The sequence below is a fragment of the Podarcis tiliguerta genome, assembly GCF_965153285.1.
Source record: "Podarcis tiliguerta genome assembly, chromosome: Z".
Lineage (NCBI taxonomy): Eukaryota > Metazoa > Chordata > Lepidosauria > Squamata > Lacertidae > Podarcis > Podarcis tiliguerta.
In genome coordinates this window covers 19,401,016-19,416,136 of record NC_139553.1, presented here as the reverse complement: position 1 = coordinate 19,416,136, position 15,121 = coordinate 19,401,016, and the positions used below count along the sequence as shown (strand labels likewise).

The following is a 15,121-nucleotide window of genomic DNA, read 5'->3' as shown; positions in this document are numbered from 1 at the left end:
AAGCCTGCTTTTGTCTTTCTTCATGATCATAATGGACATTTGCATGAGAAAAGGATCCGAAGCAAGGACAATGAAGGGTATTTGTTTCACCTGCGGCTCTGGCACTACTAAGCACCCACATGGGTGATTGACAACCACCATAGCAACCAGTCTCAGAAGGCCTCATCAATGCCATTTCCTAAGAGGTCAATCAACAGGGGGGGGAGGCCCCTATTACTATGTTTTTCACTGAGACTAGATACACTAGCAACACTGGGTGGCTCCATGGCAATGTTTTGTATATTGGCGTTTATAGTCCTGAGGCACAAAGTTGCATTCATTATTCCAGGTTCCATAGAATCATAGAACAGTTGAGTTGGAAGGGACCCAAGGGTCATCTAGTCCAACCCCCACCCATGCAGGCTTTTTTTTTTTTTTACATTCTTATATCTCTATAAGCGTGGTCTCATCATTTTCTCTGCAGCCCCCAATTCTGCTTCACTTATAGGGACCAGATACAGACCATTCTTCAGGTGCTTTAGCCTCATGTATGCCTTAAATATTTAGCGGGGAAAACTTGAATGTTTCATTTTTTAAACACAAAACCTTTTGCGAAATTGCTGAATCAGCATCAGATCCAGATGGGAGCTAGTTTCAATTCTGCAGTGCCAAGGTGACCCCCACTTTTTTTTTTTTTTTTGCATTGCAGATGACACCATCTCTGCTGCAAGATGGTCATCATTGAATCATAGAATTGGAGAGTTGGAAGGGATTACCAAGAGGTATCCAGAACCACATGTATGACCTTGAGGTCCTTGGAGGAAAAGGTGAGCTATAAATGTAAATAATAAAAATAAACATTTTAATCTCTTTTAATATTTTAACTTATGTCCATTTTAAATTATGGGTGTGAATATTTCTCAATTTTATTGTTTTATCGTTTTTTAAACTGCTTTGAGGTTTTTGCAATCAAGAGGTGCGTTAATTTTATGAAATAAACAAACAATAAATAATATGAATATTACTGGTAATTGTTTTGGGGTTTTATTTGTATCACTTCCCTTAATCTGGACACTAGACTTCCATTGCTTCAGCCTATCCTATAAAAATTTGCTGCATGCTTTGAGATGGATGCTTTTTCATTGGGAAGACCCAGAAAATTGCCCACTCTGGTTGTTTCCATAATTGGGAGTCTCACCATTTCCTTCCCATTGCCTGCTCAATGCACTCTAGCATGGTCCCAGAGAGATTGCCTTCCAACTGTTTTCCATGCAGAACTGTTTTTAATATGCCAATGATGGTATCTAATATGCAAAAATTATTGTAACTCGGTTTTTAAAGATGCATTTTAGATTTCCCAGAACAGTGATGAGATGTGAGCGAGATGCAAATGAAACATTAAAACCATGGGAGCCCTGGAATGTAATGCAGCCAGTGAGCAGACCTCAGGAATTGGACGGGCATCTGGCCGACCTTTGCCTGGATTTGTTGCAAAAGGAGTTGCCACATTATTAGCTCAGAATGCAAATCCCGTTATATCTGGGTGGTCCAACATATGGCCCGCGGGCGGCATGCAGTCCTTGAGACCTTTTTTTTTTTTTTTTTGGCGGGCCTAGCTAAGTACCAAAGGAGCGTCGCTAGTGGCAGCAGGAGTCCCAACATCCAGCATCACCCCCTCCCCAGTTAACGACTGCCAGAAGCAGAAGCAGCAACAAATCGTTGAGCTTCGACGTCCCCGCCTCCCCACTTTTCCAGCCGCCGGCGCGCCAGGTGATTGGACAGCAGCCAGACTCTGGTAAGCAGGGGTTCCTCCTGATCAGTAATGGTGTGGCACTGCATATCCTAAGCTGCACTCCCCCCCCCCCCCAGGCTGTGTCTCCTGCTACTGCAGCTGCCCCTCTGCTCTTCCAGACCCTGGCAGGGGGTTGAGAACCGGAGGCAAAAGCCCAGCGGCTGTGACTGAGCTGCTCCGTGATGCCTGCCTGCAGGGCAGGGCTGAGTCCAGGCAGCTCCTCCGCCATGGCTTCATTGCCCGGCTTGCCTCCGCCCCTTCTCCTTCCCCTCGGGGGCTTGGCCCTCCCAGCCTCCTGCTTCCCCCAGCCCAGGGCGTTGAACCTGCAGCCCCAGAATCTGCTGCGGCTGCCTTCTCCTAGGCCTTCTCTTTCCTTCCGGGGGTTGGTGCGGGGCTCGCACTCCCCACCCAGGGATGCTGCCCCTGCCTTCCAACCTTAGAAAAGGGGCCTGCAGGTGCCAGGACAGTATCCGAGCACTGCCGGGCGGGAGGGGGGGGGGACTAGGGAGCGGCCAATGGCAAGCGCGGGAGCTGGCTCTGCCTCCTGAGCTGGTGGAGGGCGGGGGTGAGCGGGTAGGGACCCAATTGTGGGGTCATCCTGGTGCTGTGATAAGGGGTACATGGTGCTGGGGTCCCTGTCGCCCTGAGCTCAGCACTTTCTCCCTGTGTGTGTGTGTGTTTTTTACAGCTGGCACATATGTGCCCAATGTGCACTGCTGCATAGTGCTGATAAAGCCAAGTTTGCAGGTTCAATCCCTGTATGGGACAGCTGCATATTCCTGCATTGCAAGGGGCTGGACTTGATGATCCTTCCAGCTCTTCAATTCTATGATTCTGTCTGCAGAATTATTATTATTATTACTTGACCACGTTTTGGGCAGGCACACATCATTTTCCATGTATTGTTTACACAGTACATTTCTTACTGTGGCTGATACTTCTTGCACTCGATTATATGTAACACTCAGGCACAGATGAGACAGTTTATCTATATATATTTTTCTTTAATGACAGTGTGAATCATGAGACCTCTATACAGTGGGAGGGATGTTTCTGTCTCTGAAGCGTGAAGTACACTGAGCATTTTCTTTTCTTTCATGTTTGATGCTGTTCAATCAAATGGAGGGGGGCGAATAATGGTTTTATGGTCATATCTGCAGTGGGGAGGGGACTAGATGCCCTTTGGGTCCCTTCCAGCTCTACAATTCCATGTTTCTGTGGTTCTATGATTGGGGTGGGGGTGGGGTAATCCTGATGTATATTTTGCTCCAGGAGGCTAAAATTGGTCAGAATTGAGCATACACTTTCAGAATTAATACTAAATACATTACTTCTCGTAAATAAGCCACCATAGCTGCTAGAGGGCTGTGAAAATTTGTGTTCCGGCCTTTTTAGACTCGTCTACCCATGTACTAGGGATGCGGGTGGCGCTGTGGGTAAAACTTCAGCGCCTAGGACTTGCCGATCGTAAGATCGGCGGTTCGAATCCCCGTGGCAGGGTGAGCTCCCGTCGTTCAGTCCCAGCTCCTGCCCACCTAGCAGTTCGAAAGCACCCTTAAGTGCAAATAGATAAATAGGTACCGCTTTATAGCGGGAAGGTAAACAGAGTTTCCGTGCGCTGCGCTGCTGCAGGCTCGCCAGAGCAGCTTCATTACGCTGGCCATGTGACCCGGAAGTGTCTTCGGACGGCGCTGGCCCCTGGCCTCTTAAGCGAGATGAGCACGCAACCCCAGAGTCGGACACAACTGGCCCATATGGGCAGGGGTACCTTTACCTTTACCCATGTACTATCTAAAACCAAAGGGGCACATTGGATTCTAGATGTGATTTCCCCCCCAGCTCTCCCACCCCACTAAAGAAACCATTATTATTATTATTATTATTATTATTATTATTACTACTACTACTACTACTACTACTACTATTTTAGACCTCTCTTGCAATCCTGAACTATTTCTGAGCTTGGCCCTGCATGACCTTCAGCATGCAACTGTTGGTTCCTGGTGTATACTCTTCCTTCTTGATTTCACTTTTCTTCCATTTCTTATACATGGCCTTCTTAAATCTCAGCTCATCTGTAAGATCCTTCTGCAGCCACACCGGTTTCTTCAGATTAAAGCCAAGCAATTTACCAATACATTGTCTGAAACGGGTTTGAAGTTCAGATTATGGTAATGGTTTCAGAATTTTTGAGCTGGCAGTATTTTGTGAATCCCCAGCTACCACCAGCCCAGCACATGTTACTCCCGGGTGACACTTGCGCCCTGCAAGGCCTTCCAATGGTTGCCCATTCCCTCCCTCCCTCCACAGGTCTTGTGGGAAATTCTTCCTAGCCAGCCCCTTAATCTCCAGTTGAATCCTAGAATACATGACAGTCCCGGAATGCTAAAATACTGTAGAATTTTAGACTGCTTTCATTTCATTGTTCATGAGAAGCCTTTTCCTCCTTTGTTGAGTCTCCCTTCTTGCCTGCTACAATTTTATTCAAATGCAACAGCAGGGCAGAAGGCAGCTGAACAAAAGGCCCTTTTCATTTTTTTAACGGGTCTTCAGATCTTTGTACTCCCCAGAGTTGTATTTAATAGGTTAATTTTTCAAGCTGCTTGAGTGTGTGTGTGTAAGGGGGAGTTTGTATATTGCAAACATGTCCCGCAGAAACACAATCACAATAGAATCATATAACTGTAGAGTCAGAACGAACCATGAAGGGTCATTTGCTACAGCCTCCTGCACTGCAGGAATCAGAGCTAAAGGGCTCCCTGGCCACCCAACCTCTCTTTAAAAAACCAAGGAAGGAGATTCCAACGGCTTCCCAGGGAGTCTGTCCCACTGCAAACAGCTCTTAGTGTCAGAAAGTTCTTCCTGATGTTTAGTTAGAATCTCCTTTCTTGTAACTTGAAGTTCAGGTCCTATCCTCCAGAGCAAGAGAAAACAAGCTTGCTCCATCTTCCATGGTATAGCTCTTTATATATCTGAAGATAGCTATTGTATCTCCTCTCAGTCTCATCTTCTCCTGGCTAAAAATGCCCAACTCCCTCAGTCATTCCTCACAAGGCTTGGTTTTCCAACCCCTAGACACAGGACTCCAGGTGGGGTCTGACCAAGGCAGAATAGAGTGGTACTGTCACTTCTCTTGATCTAGACATTTGGCTTCTCGTGATGCAGCCTAGAATTGCATTAGCTGTTTTTGCTGCTGCATCATACTGTGGACATATGTTAAGCTTGTGGGCTCCTAAGACACCTCAATCCTTTTTGCATGGACTTCTGTCAAACCACATGCCCTCCCCCCAATTCTATATTTCTGTATCTAGATATTCCTGCCTAAGCAGGAACCTTTCATTCATCCCTATTGAAATTAATTTTCTTAGTTCTGATTCTGTTTGTGAATATTTGCTTCCTGGAACCATCCTCTTCCAAGTTTTTGGAAGCACAAGCACACACGCCTGGACCCTTAATCTCTCCCGTCAAAATATTCACTCCCTTTGCCCCGTAACTCCTCTCCAAAGCCTTCTCTTTCCCTGCCAACTATAATTCAACGACATCCTTCTTTCAATTATCTTTCAGGCTCTTAAAGTCCTGAAATTAGCACCCCTCTCAATTTTGTGGGAGATTGCATAACTGTGCATGACTGCATGAAATGGTTAAGGACCACAGAGTTCTATTGCTAGACAGACTCGGGTCATGCTCCCAAGGAAGTGAATCTTCAACTTTCTCTTTCTCTGCATTATGTAATGAAGGACATGTGTAAGCTTGCTCTTGAGTTTTCAGCATGTGTTTGGAATTATATACAGTACTTTCTACCCCAAAATATTCTGCCTGTGTTTCTCTTTGCAGCTGCATGGAACAACACATTTATCAAACCTATGAATCTGTAAGTAAAGCATTTCTAACTTACTTTGCAGTGTGTGGTCTGTTCCTTGCAAATGGGGTAGAAAGAAAGGTGCATTGTAAATGGGATAAAAAAGATTTGACAACCTATATTCACTGTGCTGCTTATTTTTGTGAGTTTAATACTCTGCTACTGGAACGTTCTTGTGTACAAGTCCTGCATTTTGAATCCAGGCACCCAGCAAATTCTTTTGTTGTTCACCCACACACATAGGTCCACAGGGATTCATATATTTTTCCTCCCACAGTCTTCAGGTAGAAAACGATCTTCCACCAATACTGCATATGGAAACTGGTTCTCCCCCCCCCCCCAAAAAAAGAATAAACACACACACACACACACACACACATATATATATATACACACACACACACACACACACACACATGCAGCACCTGTTTGTCATGATAGACGACTTCCATGTGGGCCTGGGCACAGAGTGTCACATTCCCCCGGGGCGTGCAAATTTGTTAAGAGGGGGTCACTGTAGAGGAAGGGGGTCAGTTAATGGACGATATCAGTTTCTCTCTGCTAATGAAGATAGCACTCTCTCGGAAGCTGGACATGTGGAGGAGGGTGAGACGTCAGTGGAATTTGATACCAGGAGAGAATAAATGGGCAGATTGAAGCAACAGCCTCGGCACTCAGATGTTATTATACAATTCATTAATAGAACACTTTTAACTTATCATGTGAATAGAGCTCTGGAATGAAAGGAGGATTTGTTTGCGAATGTTTGTATTTAGATTCTAATTTCTAATTCAGTCTGCACGCACACACAGCATTCTCAGTAATGGAAGGTGCTGGAATCATCAAATTGTAGAGATGGAAGAGGCCATCAAGAGTCATTTAGTCCAACCCATTTGCAATGCAGGAGTCACAGCTAAAAAATCCCTGCCAGATGTCCACCCAACCTCTCTTTCAAAACCTCCATTGAAGGAAACCCTCCCATCTTCCAAAGGAGCCCGTTCCACTGTTGAATAGCTCTTACCATCAGGAAGTTCTTCCTAATGTTTAGTTGGAATCTCATTTCTTCCAATTTGAATCCATCAGTTCTGGTCCTCTTCTCTGGAGCATCAGAAAGCAAGCTTGCTCCATCTTCCACCTGATGGCCCTTCAAATATCTGATTTGAAGTTGGTTATGATCTCACCTCTCAGTCAATGCAGGAATTTAGTTAGGTCTTAGGAAGGAAACCTGGGATTTGTTTTCGTTTTTTTAATTACTCTATTTGGCATGTCAACACTTAATTGTCCTACCTTAAGTGGCATCAATAAAGCAGGTCTCATGTAAATCCAGCAGAGCTGAAACAGATAGAGTACTTAATAGATAACAAATTGGATGATTAAAGAGATGTGGATTACACAGAGTAGTAGAAAAGCAAAGGAACCGGGAAAAGGTTGGAAGGGAAGTCATATGGTATGGTTGTAAGTGGGACAGGGGGAGGGGAGGGGAGGGGGTTAGATATGCTCTCTATTCCTGTTTTGGAAAATGCAAAAAAAGAAAAAAGGTATCAATAAATTTCAACTGCTTTTTAAAAAATGGAATCCCTTGGTAATTAATTTCAGGGCAGACACAAAAGCTGAATTTTGGTTTGACCCAACATGCCAGATCTCCAGCCATGGGTCTGTTTTCTCACCAATTATTTTGTTGTTATATTGGGTGAGGGAGAATCACAAAATTGCCAAATCATAGAGTTGGAAGGGACCCAAGAATTATGTAAGCCAACCCCTTGCAGTGCAGCAGAGCCCACCACCTTCTGAGAGAATCTATTCCACTCTTGGCAGAGGTGTACATGGGGGGTTGGTGGGGTTGGCCTCTACCAAGCGTGCAGCCCCAGGGGGCACTGGGCTGCCAACTCCTGGGTGGCATGTTCTGTAGCCACCCATAGGTAACTGGCGGTGAGGGAAGCGGGCTTCTGGAGGGATAGCCAAGAGGGCAGCATCCTGGCTCTTCCCCACTGCTCCTGACTGACCACAAAAGCAAAATGAAGCTCTTATCAGCTGTTCAGCTTCTGGCCTTCCCTTTCAGCCCTGCTCCCCAGGAAAGCTTTTGATGTGCTGAAGGGAGAACCAGATACTTTCCATTGTGGTTGGTTCCCGCAAAGCCCTTTCACGCAGCAAGCTCAGTCCTTCTGTGGTTAAATGGTACAGTATTGCTTCCCTTTTGTGGGGGTGGGGAGAGCAGGAAGGAGGATCTGGCTGATTTGTACCCCCTAAATCACTAACTTAAGGGGTTTCCAATGGCGATATTGCTTCTCAAAAGTGAAACGGCTCTAGCAATAAAGCAGGGCCTCTTTCTTTGCATTGCTTTTCATTTCTTCTGTGTATGACATACATGTGTGTGGGGCACTACACTGCCACTGTCACAGCAATGTGTTTTTTTTTGGGGGGGGGTTGCCAATGCAGCTCCTGGCCAGGGGTGTAAGGGACCCTAGGTATGCCCTCTGACTCTTGGACAGCTCTTGTTGTCAGAAAACTGACTCACTGGAGGTTTTTTAAAATAGGGGGCTCTCCTTCCTTAGAAGTTTTTTAACCAGAAGTTGAAAGTCAGGGGTTATTGAGCTATGATTCATGAAAATGTTTTGAACAGTTACAGAAATAAAATAAGCCTGGAAGTAAAAGGAGGGTGTGCAGGAAGCAGCAGCTGTTGCAAAGCTGTTGCATTGCAGGGGTTTGACTAGATGACTCTTGGGGATGTCTTCCAACTCCAATTCCAGTCCTTTGATTCTATGAAATCTTAGCAGGCAGCATATAGCAACATGCACCCCACCTGGCTGGCAGATCTGCTAAACACACCTGCCTATTATCCACCAGAGAAAGTTGCACACATAGAGGACAGTCGTTTGGACAGATACCTAGATCTGATTTACTAGCATAGAAGCAAACTTTTAGGGACCAAGGTCCCTTCGCCCCCCCCTAAAATAGTTGAGGGAGCTGCCCCCCCAAAAAAAAGTTTATGGGCATTGCTATTCAAAAGGTGTATGTGAACAGCATCTTGTGTTTGATTATGCACAGCGGAGCTTACCTCCCCCCCCCCCCCACAATATTTTATTCAAGTTGGCACCCCAGTTTAGTAGAGATCTTTTCATGCCAATGTCCATTCAGCTTGCCCCCCAAAAAATTAAAGGGAGAGATCCTTACCATAAAACATTCATAAGCTGGTTTAAAAGAATGAAAAATTAAACAGCCTTTTGCTATAAAGTATGAAATATTTACTGAGACGCTGTTAGCTAATTGCCTGTGTTGTATGACCGGCTAAGTGGCAGGAGCAGACTTTGCAACTGGTATTCAGATCAAAGCCTCCAGTATTTACATGACAGGACAGATGTGCCAAGCTAGATTTCTCTGGTTGGGTGGGGGTCATTTATTCAAATTAGAGATGTATCATGTTCTCGCACAGTTTAGCCCCCTACTCAGCTCTTCTCAGATATAGATTTAGGGTATTTCAGATAGTTCTTTTTGATGCAGTGCATAGTTAAACTGTGGAACTCACTCCCACAGGAGGCAGTGGTGGCCGCCAATCTGGATGGCTTTAAAAGAAGATTTTACTCCTAGCCACAAGCACTATGCTCTGCAATGCTTCTGAATGCTGGAAACCATGGAAGGGGAGGGTATACTTGCACTAGAGTCCTGCTTGTGGGAGTCCCATTGAGATATCTGGTTGGCCACTGTGAGAACAGGATGGGACTAGATGGGCCATTGGTCTAATCCAGCAGGCTCTTCTTATGAGCAGCAGAGGACGGGGGGGGGGGGGGGAGGAGAAGCCACTATCAGGAAAGATTGAGGACCCAAAGGTCACCCAGACCCTTCAGAGGGACCCATTTATAGAATGATAGAATTGTAGAGTTGTAACATAAGAATGTAAGAAAATAAGTTGAGCCTCCCGGATCAAGCCAATGGACCATCTAGTTCAGCATCCTATTCTCACAGGAGCCAAAAAGATGCTTATGGGAAACTCAAACACAAGATACCATGCAACTGGTTCAGAAGCATTATTCTCTCCAGTTGTGGAGGCAGAGTACAGCCATTGTGGCTAGTAGCCATTGATAGCCATTTCCTCCATGAATTTGGAGAATTCTCTTTTGAAGCCATCCAAGTTGGCAGCCATCAATTCCTCCTGTGAGAGGGAGTTCCATAGCCCCCCCCCCCACTTCTATGTATTTATGGTTTAATTCACTCCTTTAAAGAGATAATTCATTATTTCCTAGCAGGAACACCAATGCACCACGTTTTCACTCGCTTGGGAGAAAAACTTTTGGTGTGAGAAAGATATAGGATGTGTGTAAATATACATATATACACACACATGAGCACACATATTGGAGGAGTGTGCATGTGCATATATGCTCTAGGTATGCACACACATATATACACTGTCAGTGTTTGTGCATGTGAGACATTTCTGTACCACATGCACCCTTCGCTGAAATTGGCTTACAAAATATGGAGCTTGCTGCCCCCCCCCCGAAAAACTATCAATTAAAGTACATTATTTGAAACAAATCTTATAGAAATGACATGTCATCAGTAATTTACACTTTAAAAAACTTAGCCACAAAAGAAATATCTGAAAGCTGAAACGAGATTGCTATTCATCAGTGCTGCTACTACCCTTAAAGAAATATATAAAGATATAAAGGCAACATTGAGGTTGTTATAAAGATTAGACACCTAATTTAAAGAACAAACCAACCAGACTGTACTTCATTTTATGCCCACAATGCACCCCATGAAACTACTGTTCTCACACCTCGCTTACCTTTCTTGTACATTGTTTGCTTCCTGTTCATAGTGGATTCTTTCTCCCATCTGCAGTTTTGGTGCCTCCCCCCCCCCCCTTTAAACATCAATCCAGGCAATCCTGCTGGATTTGATTACATGATGATCCCACTATGCTGAATCAGGGAGTTCCATAGTTTAATTCTGTGCTGTGTGAAGAAGGACTTTCCTTTGACTGTCCTGAATTCTCCGACATTCTTCCTGATGTTGAGTCAGAATCTCCTTTCTTATCATTTTTAATCCATTGGTTCAGGTCCTGCCCTCTGTAGCAGCAGAAAACAAGCTGGCTCCACTTCCACCTGGCAGCCCTTCAGATATTTGGAGATGGCTCTCATAACACCTTTCAGTCTTCTCTAAACATCTTAGCTCCCTCAACCGTTCCACCCAAGACTTGCTTTCCAGGCTCTTGTTCATCTTGCTCACCTTCCTCTGCACTCCTTCCAGTGGTGCCCAAAATGAATAGTACCACACTGGGGGGTGGCGATAGGATTATTGGGGGGGCACTAAAAGGCAACAGGGTGTTGGAGGTGTAAATGTCTCCCAGACTTTTGGAAGCTGCTATCACCAGATCAGGTTAATCAATTAGGTTGAATTAATTAAACTCAATAGTTTTAATCGGATTGTAAATAAATGTGCAATCAATGGCTGCTCTTTTGAATTTTATTGTATTATATTACCTTCTATAGTGAGTTGTGCAAACCACTGACTACTACTTTGTATAGGGTAGGGAGCACTGGGGATAAGTTTGCTTGCTTGTTTGTTTCTTTATTACTTTATTACATTTATATCCCACCTTTTCCTCCCAGATGCTCAAGTTGGTGTTCATGTTTCTTCTTCTTTCTGGTTTTACCTTCACAACAACCCTGTGAGGTAGGTTAAGCTGAGAGTGAGTGACTGGCCCAAGGTCACCCAGTGAGCTTTGTGGCTGGCTGTGGATCTGAATCCTAATCTCTCCCAGGTCCTAGGCCAACACTCTAACCACTAAATCACCACTAGTTGATGGAACCAAAAAAAGTTTGGGAACTACAGTATACATAAGAAGCTGACCCAGGAGTCCCTTTCACCTTCAAAATCTGGGATGTGCTTGGTCAGTTGTGGATTTGTGGCCTAGAGTGATGAGTCTTGCAGGAGAAATGATTTTCTGCTGATACTGCTCAGTATTCATTTTTCTTAGAAACAAGTTCATGTCATGTAGCCCATTCCCACCACTAATATTTGGTGCCATGAAGATCAAAGGAGTCGTCTGTCCCAGAGACCCATCCTCGCATCGCCTGCCACCTATATCCCCACTGACAGCTGGAAGTGATAAGGATGTCTTGAGTGCAGAACGGGTGGCTGCAGCAATTTGAATATATATTGGAAATTTCCCAAGTTGTTAAAGGCTTCGAAGAAGAGGGTTGTTCGCTTATCTTGTCCACTGCTCCTTATTAAATAAAATGTAATTGTCTGAAGTATTACACATTGCCCAGGGCTTTGGAAGGCTGGTATGTCCAAATAACTAGAAGCAAATGTACCATCGAGCCCTTCTGCGTTTATCTCAAAGGATATCCACACTGACTGGGGACAAAGGAGGATTCACATGGAATAAGGGCTCAAATATAGGATGGGGGACACCTGGCTTGCCAGCAGTACATGTGATAAGGATCTAGGGGTCTTAGTAGACCACAGCTTAACATGAGTCAACAGGGTGAGTTCTAGGCTGCATCAACAGAAGTGCATTTAAAGAGTCCAGATCTAGGGAAGTCATAGCACCACTTTATTTTGCCAGGGTCAGACCCTACCTGGAGTCCTGTGTCCAGTTCTGGGCACCCCAATTGAAGAAGGATATGGACAGGTTGGTCATCATCATTTTTATTATTTATACGCTGCCCACCTGACTGGGTTGCCCTAGCCACTCTGGGTGGCTTCCAGTTTATATAAAAGCATAATAAAACTTCCCTATCCCGGGGCTGCCTTCAGATGTCTTCTAAAGGTTGTATAGTTACTTATTTCCTTGACTTAGGGGTTGCCTAACTCCATACCTTCCAACATTTCTCCAAAGAAAATAGGGACACCCTAAGGAAAACCAGGGATGCGGGTGGCGCTGTGAGTTAAACCACAGAGCCTAGGGCTTGCCAGTCAGAAGGTCGGTGGTTCGAATCCCTGCGACGGGGTGAGCTCCCGTTGCTCAGTCCCAGCTTCTGCCCACCTAGCAGTTTGAAAGCACATCAAAGTGCAAGTAGATAAATAGGTACCGCTCCAGCGGGAAGGTAAACAGCGTTTCCGTGCGCTGCTCTGGTTTGCCAGAAGCAGCTTAATCATGCTGGCCACATGACCCAGAAGCTGTACACCAGCTTCCTCGGCCAATAAAGCGAGATGAGTGCCACAACCCCAGAGTCGGTCACGACTGGACCTAATGGTCAGGGGTCCCTTTAACTTTAAGGAAAAGCAGGACATTCTGGTATCAAATTCAGAAACTGGGACTACTTCTGTGAATCCAGGACAGTCTGAACTAAAGAATGTTTGACAGGTTATCAACCGACCTCTGTTGGAAAACCTTGTGGCATAATAGAATTATAGAACTATAGAGCTAGAAGCAGGGTCATCCAACCCATGAAGTGAGATGAGGCAGCCACGTTGAGTGGCAGGAGTCTGAGGTAGTGCCCCCTCCAGGCCCTGCCCCGCCCTGCTGCTAGCAGAGGAGCAGCACTTGGGGAGTGCATGAGGTATTGCAACATGAGATCTTGCCTGCAGCCAGCACTGCTACTGGAGCTTCATGGTTGCCACCATACCACACATAAGGATGGATGGTGAAGCAAAATGGGAGGCACTGCCCCTGGCTAGAACAGACCTCAAGGATTCTTTAGCTCAACCTTCTTGCAATGCAGTTAATTAATCCCTGACAGTTGCCCAGAGTGGCTAGGGCAACTCAGTCAGATGGGCGGGGTATAAGAAATTTGTTGTTGATGATGATGTTGTTACTACTACTACTACTACTACTACTACTACTACTACAGGTGGCCATCTGACCTCTTTTGTTTTTTTGTTCTTTTATAATGATTTTTATTGGTTTTTAAGTTACATACTCCACATATAAATGTTGTTTTACATTTTACATTTATACTTGCTCCTAAGAGCTGACTTCCCTCCTTCCTTCTTCTGGTTTTTTTTATATCATATCTAAATTTTTTCACATTGTGGTTATCCATTTTATCTATTGCTGTTCTTCTTCTATATTTGCCCATTATATGTCCAAAAACAAATAAATCCTTCTATATATACAATTCTTGTTGTCCGTCTGTATTCATTTACAACCACTATTACTTACATTACTCACATTATACATTTTGCTTCTTATTATTTTTGTTATCTAATAATTTTCTTTGTATTTCACATTATGAGGGGTTTTTTTTCATTTCTGCTGGTTTCGCTATTTCACCTTATTTTTCCTATATACGCCATAAATTTTTCCCATTCTTTCTGAAATGTTTCATCGCCCTGTTGTCAAATTTTACCCGTTCATTTCGCTATTTCTGCATATTCCAATAACTTCTGTCGTTGCGGAAACAACAACAATTGCCAACAGTAGAAGAATGGCATCTGACCTCTTTTGAACTTCCTTCAATATTACATAAATTGTGGTTACACACACACATACGATTTTTTTAAAAATCTGAGGGCATTGCTGTGCAAATCATTTCAGAATGTGGTGGACTCTCCTTTCTTGGAGGTTTCAAGCAGACGTTGGGCGGACTCTACTAACTCTACCATTTATGATGCTCTTATCCTTTCTCCTCTTACTAGAATTTACTGAGCTTGAGAAGGTAAAGACTGATGTAGCTCTTTGCTGGCACTAAAACATCCGTTCCTGCCCACAGATAATTTTCCTGAACTGGCGTTGTCCCTCCTTCCTTATGCGATAGATGACACTGAAGACTTCTGAGTGGGAGAGAAATGGATGATCATTTACAAGAGCAGCTTGCTTTGAAATTATAGCTTTGCAAATGGCTAGATCTTATTTCACGTTCCATTCTCTCCAGCACCCACAGAAGGTCAATTTCCCCACCTCTCCTGATGATGGGTCCACATGCTCTCCTTAAAAAGGTAAAGGGACCCCTGACCATTAGGTCCAGTTGTGGCCGACTCTGGGGTTGTGGCGCTCATCTCGCTTTATTGGCCGAGGGAGCCGGCATACAGCTTCCAGGTCATGTTGCCAGCATAACTAAGCCGCGAACCAGAGCAGAGCAGCATGACTGGTTCTGCCACACTGAGCACCAAGCCTAGGGGGCGCTGCAGGGTATTGCAACTATAATATAGTGAATTGAGCAGATTTCATATATACAACCTGAGCATACGATATTTGCAGGGATAGCTGGTGCTTCTTTGGAACAGTGGGGCAGAAGATAGGGAGCCCAGCAATAGGTGGAGCCAGAGTCATGGGTGGGCAGAGTTAACTGACTCTAGTTTTTCTACCCATCCTCCTCTTTGCTGGAAGGAGCAGGAAGCTGACAAACAGCTCCATCCCCTGGACTACATTCACTGGACAGAGGGCAGAGGGTTGGGCTAGATGACTTTTGGGAAGCCTTCCAACACCACATTTCTATGACATATATGATTCTATGACTGCTGACCTTTTCACCAACATGACATTCAGTGTGGGGGAGACTGCTGTGACATTGTGAAAGGCCAGCACCAAAAGGGTG

At 44.7% G+C, this 15,121-nt stretch overlaps 1 protein-coding gene and 1 long non-coding RNA gene across 2 annotated transcripts in view; one reads left to right on the top strand and one right to left on the bottom strand.

Annotated features, from left to right (window-relative positions):
* Positions 1-15,121, bottom strand: part of LOC310669788 — a 546,967-nt gene that overhangs the window by 327,101 nt on the left and 204,745 nt on the right. The gene's annotated exons all lie outside the window — the stretch shown is intronic.
* On the top strand, positions 478-14,561 carry LOC310669690 (uncharacterized protein). Its single transcript, XM_083424161.1, has 5 exons — positions 478-512; positions 689-806; positions 1,596-1,774; positions 5,606-5,642; positions 14,223-14,561. The coding sequence occupies exons 2-5, from the start codon at positions 780-782 to the stop codon at positions 14,244-14,246; spliced, it is 267 nt and encodes an 88-aa protein (XP_083280287.1). The 5' UTR covers positions 478-512; positions 689-779; the 3' UTR covers positions 14,247-14,561.